This window comes from Carassius carassius, chromosome 29 (assembly GCF_963082965.1).
Source record: "Carassius carassius chromosome 29, fCarCar2.1, whole genome shotgun sequence".
NCBI lineage: Eukaryota > Metazoa > Chordata > Actinopteri > Cypriniformes > Cyprinidae > Carassius > Carassius carassius.
In genome coordinates, this window is record NC_081783.1 from 415,136 (window position 1) to 425,210 (window position 10,075).

At 40.5% G+C, this 10,075-nt stretch overlaps 2 protein-coding genes across 4 annotated transcripts in view; both read right to left on the reverse strand.

Moving 5' to 3' along the window:
• Window positions 1-794: 794 nt before the first annotated feature.
• Window positions 795-3,424, reverse strand: LOC132109349 (homeobox protein Nkx-3.2-like). Its single transcript, XM_059515365.1, has 2 exons — window positions 2,354-3,424; window positions 795-1,311 (listed from the first exon to the last, which is right to left on the reverse strand). Exons 1-2 carry the CDS (start codon window positions 2,667-2,669, stop codon window positions 896-898), a joined length of 732 nt encoding a protein of 243 aa, XP_059371348.1. The 5' UTR covers window positions 2,670-3,424; the 3' UTR covers window positions 795-895.
• A 3,729-nt stretch (window positions 3,425-7,153) lies between these two features.
• Window positions 7,154-10,075, reverse strand: part of LOC132109348 (AP-3 complex subunit beta-1-like) — a 5,324-nt gene continuing 2,402 nt past the window's right edge. For 2 of the 3 annotated variants that reach the window (XM_059515363.1, XM_059515362.1), the window contains exons 6-11: window positions 10,013-10,058; window positions 9,873-9,934; window positions 9,117-9,174; window positions 8,770-8,860; window positions 8,629-8,703; window positions 7,154-7,509 (exon numbers count right to left, since the gene is read on the reverse strand). In XM_059515363.1, coding sequence (XP_059371346.1) covers window positions 7,410-7,509; window positions 8,629-8,703; window positions 8,770-8,860; window positions 9,117-9,174; window positions 9,873-9,934; window positions 10,013-10,058 — 432 coding nt within the window. In that variant the 3' untranslated portion in view covers window positions 7,154-7,409. The remainder of the gene's footprint in view (window positions 7,510-8,628; window positions 8,704-8,769; window positions 8,861-9,116; window positions 9,175-9,872; window positions 9,935-10,012; window positions 10,059-10,075) is intronic. The other variant, XM_059515364.1, reaches the window with a different exon arrangement.

The following is a 10,075-nucleotide window of genomic DNA, read 5'->3' on the forward strand; positions in this document are numbered from 1 at the left end:
TGGATTTAACGAGTCTTCTTCTTCGCTCTTCTGTGTCAAACTCACACATGACTCCAGAGGCTCATGTCACGGGTCATTCATTTCATGCTTTTACTTTGAGGATCTCATAAAATGCAGAGAAACACGACTGGAATTATGTTTTTAATGTGTGATTTCTTTTCCATTAAACAAAACAAGTAACACTAATATGAAAACATACATAAGTCGAGTAAACGCTGAGATGTTTTCCTGACGTGATGAACTGCGGGGAAAGTGCCGGTCTTACCGTTACCGAGAACAAACAACACCAAGGACTGTTTTCCAACCAGAAGAAAGACATTTAGCTAAAAACCGACATATTTTCCAAACATTGTGACACAAAATCCTTATGTTGTTTTATAGAGTGTAAAACTCATATAGTAGCCGAGTTCTGAGTAAATGTGCCTCCAGAATCACATCTCTGAGGATGCTTCTCAAAATAGTGAGGGTGCTCGACCCTTAATATATCTATAAAGGTTTTATAAAGGTGCCGTCCATTGCTGTGGCGTAAGTTGGCAATGTCTAAAAATCGCTCTTAATTATTGTAAGTTCTCTTCGATGCTCAATGAATCTCTCTACACTTCTTTATAACACGATGATTCGTGCTGAACACAAAAACTAGCGTAGGATTCTAGAATAAACGCATCTGATTGGCTGTTGGGTTCAAGAACTCAAGAGAAATGTCTGTGATGCTGCAATAACACGTTCAAACAGAAACGTCCATAAACCATAGTTTGCCAAAATCTGCAGTGAAATGCCATTAATGCAGCTTTAGCTGAGAGTGCTATTGGTTTCGTTTGAGCACCCCCGTAGAACCGGGCCCGGCGTGTTCAGGTAACGAATGTCTTTAGTCGAATAAATAGTGTAAGTCCCGGTGTCACTGGCTTCCCGTGCACGCGGAGGACAGGCTCCAGGCGGGCAGGCAGTACGTGTACGGGTAGTAATAGGAGAGCAGCGGAGGTCGCAGTAGTTCTCCGGGGCTGTATTGTCTCCGGTCGTCCCGGACCAGCACCTTCACGGCCACCTTCTTCGCCGCCGGGGCCGAGGCCAGCAGATCGGCGGCCATCTGGCGTCGCTTGGTTTTGTACCGTCGGTTCTGGAACCAGATCTTGACCTGCGTCTCGGTGAGTTTGAGGGAGGCGGCGAGGTCCGCGCGCTCCGGTCCCGACAGATAGCGCTGATGATTGAAGCGGCGCTCGAGCTCGAACACCTGCGCGTGAGAGAACGCGGCGCGCGAGCGCTTCTTCCGCTGCTTGGGCTGATCGCTGCTCTTCTCCTCGCCGCCTGGACAGTCTGCAAAACAACCCCACACGCTTTACTGCTGCTGAATGCATGCGCTGTTTGTAGCTAGAACTGTCTCTGAAGTTCAAAATAATAGAATAGAATAGAATAATATAATACCATGGTATTACCATGTGCGCGATAAAAAAACACCACCAACAAAGTTTACAATAGCTACTTGAAAAAAAGGTGCATGGACGTGCCATTTTGTTTGACTTGGAACCTTGATATACACGTTTACACGTCTAATGATTTTAAAAAGCATGTGCTTTTTGTACAGTTGCCTCAAAGGTATCCTATATATGTATAATATAATACCATGGAATTAGCACATTTGCGATAAACATAAAAGTATTTTATAGTTAGAAAAAAAGTGCACGGCAGTTCTATTTTTGTCATTCAACCTTGAGAATACATGAACGCGTTTAAGACACATTTCTCCGATGTCGTTTTTGAAAGCATGCGCTTTTGGCACAATTACCTCCAAAGTATAGATAATTGAATACAATATTAGCACATGCGCGATAAACAAACAAACTAACCAAAAAAAGTCTATTATACTTAGAAAAAAGTGCAAGGTAGTGCCTTTTTTTTTTACAGGGAACCTTGATACTAAATACATATAGGCCTACACGTTTATAAACATATATAGCCTATCCTTCTCTGATGAAGTCTTTGAAAGCATTCCCTTTTGTACAACTGCCTCTAAATACAATACCGTAATATTAGCAAATGTGCAACAAACAAAAAAGTTTATTAGTCTACAGAAAAAGATGCATGTTAGTTCTTTATATATATAGGCTATATATCTATATATCTATATCTATATCTATATCTATATATATATATATATATATATATATATATATATATATATATATGGATATTTATATACACATAAAAGACTATTATAATTAAAAAAAAACCGAGCATGGTAGTGCCATATTTTGCGTGGTATATAATATTACACATAAGTTTGTTGTTGAACTGCAGCTCACGTATATTTCCAGACTCCGTTAAATCCGTGCGAGTGTCAGACGGAGATGTTACTCACCGGACACACGGTCCCGGGCTCTGCAGTGCTCCGCCGGGGACTCCGGATCCGTTTCTTCCGCTAAATCTGCGTCTTTCTCGGGCTTTGCGTCGATCTGCGCTTTACTGTCGTTGTCCTCGCTCATCCCGGAGTCCGAGTCGTAGTTCTTGTGCTCTCTCTCGTCGCTCCTGTCCGGTCCATCCATTTCACCGAAGATCTTCCAACAAGCGCTTTTTGAGAAACACACCTCCAGATCGTTCAAATGGCGAGACTCGTCTTCTCGGTTCAGGATGGCTTGAATGGAGAACGGCATCAGAGAGTTACTGCGCACAGCCATCCTCAGCAGGAGAAGTCACTGTTGACTATAAAGCGACGGGGTGAGGAGCTCCAGATCCGGGTCAGATGGAGATTGAGCCCCGAGGCGGCAGCTCGCTCGCATCGCGGCGCGCGTGAAGGGGATATCGGTGATGCGCGTCCACGTCGCCAGAACGCGAGTGTGAACGAACACAGCGCTACTGTACACTTCACCTGCGCCTGACACTGACCCTCAGCGCACTCCCATTGGCCAGACAGACACCCGTCCCAACTTCTGATTGGCTGCGGGGAGCGTCCACAGATTTCAGAACACCCAGAACGCGTAACCCGTTAACCCTTAAACACCCGAGGAGAGCTGCAGCCCTGTGTGGAAAGATATCAGTGACCCTTTAAATGACAGTGACGACTAAACACGAGCTGATGACAAAGTCGATCTACAAACACGAACAGACGCAAAAAACGAGTTTCAGGTGATTACGCATCGTTCCACTGAACATTTATTAGAAGCAAATAATTAAGGTCAACTCTATAATATTCAGTGTTCATCACATAAATCTCGCTTATGCGTGATTTTATTCTCAGGTCACTCGGATCAAATGGATTTACACTTGTAAGTAGCTATTTCTTTTAGATTAAAGAGCTGTCACTGTTTTTTTTCTTTTTTGGTCCCGACGGCCTTGTGTCCTTCGAGCTAATGGTGAATTATTTCTATATTTTGATTAATAATTTTAAATGTGATTATTAAAAGCACTGCATAACATTTTTCGTTCATTCCACAAAAGTAAAGTCGCTAATTAATACTAAGATAATAAATAATGTCGACTAATGTTGAACACGTTTATGACAGTGGAAATGAACGAGGCCTAGAAACTGTTCCAGAAAATATGAATTCGCTATAGACTATGAATATGCGACTCTTGTCTTAATTTTCAATTTAACAACAACAGCATTAGTTGTTATAATACTACTACTACTACTAATAATAATAATACTAATAAATCGGACATAGAAATAAAAAAAATGTATCTTAATTGATTCTTACTCTTGATGCAGCTGATTTCGGCAGATTTTTCACTCAAATAAGGAAGTGTCATTGAATAATTTATTTTTGTGATAGGCTATCTGGTTTATATTTATATTTATATGTATAAGTTATGGTAGGCTATATTGTGAGGATTTACGACAAAAATAGTAGTAGTTTAAATTGTAATTTATTATATTACGGCTATCTGTAAATAACTGAGGTTAATGTACATTTAATAAACCATGTTGATCGTTGACGGGTAATTATCAAATGTAATACAAAAAACTTTAATTCACTGTTAATTCCGAGTATTAAATCACGATGTTGGACTTTAATCGTCATACTGTTTTTATCGTGTTGAAGTTCCAGTAGCATAAAGCCTTACTTCGATTCCTACATTAATAAAAGTAAAAGCAATGTTCATCTCTCACAAACATAATCGCACTGCATTTAGACTAGTTTTCTATCGTTTTTTTCCTAATTCAGTATATTTGTAGCTATATATATTTTCTGTCCTGCTTTTACCAAAACATCAGAACAGAAAATATAGATTCTGCTGCTTTATTCACTAATAGCCTATTTAATCAACACTAATAATTAAATTACGGCTGACGTTTAATATAAATGGATCAAAGGCTACAATATATTAGGCTACATGAAATATGCAAGCCTACTGTACACTGAAAAAAATAAATGTTTTTTTATAAATGTAAGAAGGCTAGTTGCAAACAATTTATTTTAGCTACATTTAATAAAGAAAATATTTTGTTACCCAACTAAATTTGTTTATTTAAATGTAGCTAAAATAAATGGATTACAACCACTTACCATAAAAAAAGTAAATTCAATAAATCATTCTTTTATAAAATATAATACAAGTAGCCCATTTTACAGTTAATATCTATTCTAAACCTTTAGCAGTTAAACTGCTATTTTAATTCAGAGGCTGACATTGAGAATAAAGCACATCATTTAGCTACGTGCGGCACGCAAATTTAAATCTGGAATTGCCTTTATTTAAGGCTCTTAAAATCTTAATCGGTTAACATTATGATCAAAAAATGATTTTCTTGGTAAATATCAGTAAGTGTGCTGAACTCCAGCGCGCGCAAGCCTCTCTCTCCATCTAGCGGCCGCGCGCCTCACTCACGCGCGCTGCTATCTGTCTGATAAGTGATTTGAATATTATGGTTCTGCGCGTGACCGCAGATGTTTGCGGTGGTTCACCGCGAGCGTGCACGCAACATAAATTGCGCGTGCACGCGAAAAATAATAAAGGCTTCAAGCGCAGTAAACTTCTAAGCACTTCATTCCCGCTGCTTAGCAACAACGGCGCTCGAAACCTTTGATCTATTTAACGTTTGAAATAAAGTCTCAAGTCAGTTAGCAATGACCCTGGAGCACAAAAGCAGTCATCAGTGTCACAGATGCAACAATTGTATGGGTCAAAATTATACATTTCTCTTTTACGCCAAAAATCTTTAGGATATAAAAGATCATGTTCCATGAAGATATTTAGTAAATCTCCTACTGTAAATATATCAAAACTAATTTCTGATTAGTAATATACATTGCTAAGAACTTCATCTGAACAACTTTAAAAGATGATTTTCTCAATATTTCGTTTTTTTTGCTCCCTCAGATTACAGATTTTCAAATAGTTGTATCTCAGACAGATATTGTCCTCCGAACAAACCACACATCAATGAGAGATGATTTATTCATCTTACAAATACTGTATAAACCTCAGTTTCAAGAAATGGACTGGTTTTGTGCTCCAGGGTCACACACGTGTCGGCAAAAGTGAGTTAATCTGACTCAACTATGACCTCAATGGGAAAATGATTCATAAAAAAGTAATAATAAATTGTTGGTCTGTAGTCATTATAATTAATATTATTTACATAGAGATCTGTATGTGTGTGTGATATGACTGTCAGATGAGTTTAACAGTATCTGACAGAGCTTGTGTGTGTGCAGGACTCTTCAGGAGAAGACATTCGTGTATGAAAGCCCTTCTGTCTGGCTCTTTCTGCCAAATGAAACTCATGTGCGGCGATTGAAAGCTCGTCCACATGAGCTTGACTCGGTCCCTCATCCTCGCGGACACGAGCACAGGCGCAGAGACACGAGGGATGCGAGCTGTTCGTTACCATGGAGACACCCGCAGGACCCGCATCAAGAACCCTAAATGCGTCACGAGCTAATACTCACCTGCTTGGATTCGCAAAACAACAGAAAACGGAGAAGTTCACGCGCTGAACTGCGTTTAAGGCGCGGTCGCGTGCCCCGCTGCTCGGAGACATTTCAACAGGAATCTATTTCCCGAAGGAGCGAAACTTTTCCACATGCACATTTCACTCTGGGATAAATTGCTCATTAGAACTGGCTTTAGTGACCAGCAGCAGAAAAAAAAGGTTAGGAAGTGCACGATACATCGCTGCACTATTACACAACAGACCTCTTTCGTTAATGTTCGTCAAGCACACGGTGCATTCAGATCTCGGGAAGTGTGTATTGAGTTAGGGTTAGAGGTAATTACGACTGGCTTTGGCCGTGCACCTTTTCCCGTATCTAGTTCAAAACGATTATATATATATATATATATATATATATATATATATATATATATATTTATTGTGCAGAAGCCTTCTATCATATTTTGTACACACTTTATTATAAACGTATTATATGCACGTCAAAGTCAATTTAGCGTATCAACAGCACGCTTTTAACTATTTAAACGCTTTTCCATGAGACGGGGCTGCTCGGAAAACCGATTTAAAAGAGAATCCAGTTTCCTGCATTTGACTCTTATGACTGCTTTTGTGGTTCAGGGTCACACATACGATCTTCCCGATGTTTCTCATGCTCTGTACTTCTGTGTTGTTCTGTATTCCCCATGTCAGTCCAGCTGTAGGTCGAGCTGTAGCTTCTGTTTGAACGTGGCGCCACCGCGTGGAAACCGCAGATACTGCACATAAATACTAGACACGTAGATGCGTTTTAAACACAGTCTATGGTTTTAAACGGAAACATTGGAAACTGACTGAATTTTCGCATTGCAGATGTTTGCATGATATTTGTTTTGCTTCTTCGGTAAATGTTTCTTGATTTCACAATGTTTCAGTATTTGTGCTGAAAACCAGACAGAGACACTGAGAAACATCATATTTTTTTGCATTATACAAGGGATCAGGTTTTAATTAAGCACAACTGTAAAGGTTTTTCTGTCATGTTTTGATCACTTGTGCAGTGTGTCTGAGGGACAGCTGGCAGAATGCGAACACGACTGAGCTGCGAATGAAGGGAATAACTGAATGGTTCATCTAAAGAGATCCTCCTGCTGGAAGAAACGAGAACACCGCTGTTTCCTGCAGCACTCCATTAAACCCCCAATAACACACGAGCTGAACCACACACAACCATCAATACAAATTAAAAACGTGCACAAACAAAATATAAAAACACCTCAGATTGGATCAGAGCAATATTGGGGTTTATAATAAAAAGGTAAAATATAAAATAAAAATACTGACATTCACAGAATGAGCATCTCTGACACACACACACACACACACACACACACACACACACACACACACACACACACACACACACACAGCAGCTATTCTTCATCTGTCTGCAGATCTCCATCATGTTGATTCTCAGCTCTGATTCAGATTGATTTCCCAGTGAACTCCAGGAGATCAGGCAGACTCTTCATCGTTAGACTCCTCATCGTTTGCCTCTTTTTGAAGGCGGCTCGTCAGATTTCTGTGCCCCACGTGTGCGAGGAAGAGCAGGACTGGAGTCACGCTTGTGTCCCCTCGCCGACCTGAGACACACACACACACACACACACACACACACACAGTACCATTGTTCATGACCTATCATTAAAGAACACATTGCATCCCGTAAACCAAAGCACATGATTGTTCTTTCATTTCCAGTGTGACGATTGAACAGTAAGTGATATTTAACAATTTTTTTGACTCATTATTAGATCAGATTCACTTTCAGACATTTTTAAACAAAATTGTCAACATTTAAAACGTCTGTTTTCACAAACTGAAAACTGAACAGCCTTCAGTGAAGTAAATATGAAGCCTAGAAAGCGGTGCAGCAAACTACTGTTTGAACAACTTAGATGAGATACACTGATACATCACTATAACTACCATAATGAGCAAAAAAAAAAAAAAAAAAAAAAAATTCAAAATACAGTATTTTCCGGACTATAAGTCTCACTTTTTTTTCATAGTTTGGCTGGTCCTGCGACTTATACTCAGGTGCGAATTATTTATCAAAATTAATTTGACATGACCCAAGAGAAAACATTACCGTCTCCAGCCGCCAGAGGGCGCTCTATGCTGCTCTGTGCTCCTGTAGTCTACACTGAAGACACACAGCGCCCTCTCGTGGATATAAATGGTAATGTTTTCTCTTGGTTCATTTCTCTTCTAAATAAATGTGACTTATAGTCCAGTGCGACTTATATGTTTTTTTCCTCGTCATGCTGTATTTTCGGACTGATGCGACTTATACTCAGGTGCGACTAATAATCCGATAAATACAGTAATCCAATAAAAAATAAGAAAATTATATAAAAAAAATAGATAAATATCAAAATAAATATAAAAAACCCCACTGCAGTACTGAAAAAAATGCATAAAACACAAATCTAACAAGAATCAATATCATGGCAAAGGAGTTTCCAAATGTTCGTTTTTGAGATGTGTTTGTGATATTTTGAACACAGTGCCTCATTCTGCAAGAGATGCGAGACATTCTGCATCCTGTGTGCAGTTCTTGGATTTGTAAAGAATGAGGTTAAGTGTTGAAAATGTGAGTAAGCAGCTAAAACAACTGTAAATACAGTAAGAGTAGAGTAGGCTCTATATAAGCATCTAGTGTTCATCCTGAACTATGTGAAACAGTGTTTCAGACTGACCGTGTGTTCGGGGAGTTTTCCTCTTTCCCGCTGAGTTTACGGAGCGCTCGAGTGGACGGTTTGCTGGGTTTATTCCTGAGAAACAGAGCAGAGGAATGAGTCTGGAGTGACGGATCCGTGAGCATCAGACGTCTGTCGTACCTCTCTGCCTCCAGACGAGACGCAGCACGAGTCGTCGCTCTGCCTCTGCTCTCCTCTTCATCATCCTCTCTTTTCTCCGACACTCCTGTGTCTGTGAACCGCACAAACAGACTGAAAACCCTCCAGAGCAGCGCGTTCATAACTGATCTGATCAAACACTACGATACAGGGAAATTAGATAAAAATAAAAAAGATAAGTATAATAAATACAGTACTAAAACCATACAATAATGAGTAAGAAGCACACAATAACACAGCTTTATAGAACTGAAATATTTTCAAATAATATTTTATAGATGTTTACAGTATTAATATTTTACAGCTGGTTATTAATTGAGTCTACACACCCGAGTCATCTGTGGCAGAAGATGTTTTGGAGGGTCGTCCGCGACGGGTCGGTCTCTGCTGAACACACACACACACACACACACACACACACACACACACACACACACACACACACACACACACAGGGAGAGAGAGAGAGACACACACACAGAGAGAGAGACAGACACACACACACACACACACACACACACACAGAGAGACACAGACACACACAGAGAGACACACACACACACACACACACAGGGAGAGAGAGAGAGACACACACACAGAGAGAGACACAGACACACACACACACACACAGAGAGACACAGACACACACAGAGAGACACACACACACACACACACACACAGACACATGCACACACACACACACACACACACACACACACACACACACACACACACACACACACACACACAGACACATGCACACACACACACAGAGACACACACACACACACACACACACACACACACACACACACACACACACACAGACACACACACACACACACAGACACACAGACAGACAGACACACACACAGACAGACACACACACACACACACAGACAGACACACACACACAGACAGACACACACACACACAGACAGACACACACACACAGACAGACACACACACACACACAGAGACACAGACAGACACACACACACACACAGACACACACACACACACACGTGTCAGTCACTCATACACCTGTGTTCGCAGGCAGTTAGTGTTTCAGTTTGTTTGCTCACTGTCACATCTTCCTCCTCCTTCCTCTCCTCCTCTTCATCACTCGCTTTGATGGTGTCCTGATCTTCAGACAGAAATGAGCCACAAAATGAGACGTTTAACAGAATGATCACGCTGCTCTTTAATGTAGACGACTACTGACCTTCATCTTTTCTCTGTTTGGCAGATTGATCTGGTTCATCATTCATCTCTACTGTGGAGTCCT

Coding starts and splice junctions, on each gene's coding strand:
- LOC132109349 (XM_059515365.1), bottom strand. CDS start 2,669: ATGGCTGTGCGCAGTAACTCTCTGATGCCGTTCTCCATTCAAGCCATC. Junction 1,312..2,353: donor AGCCCGGGACCGTGTGTCCG/GTGAGTAACATC, acceptor GTTGTTTTGCAG/ACTGTCCAGGCGGCGAGGAG.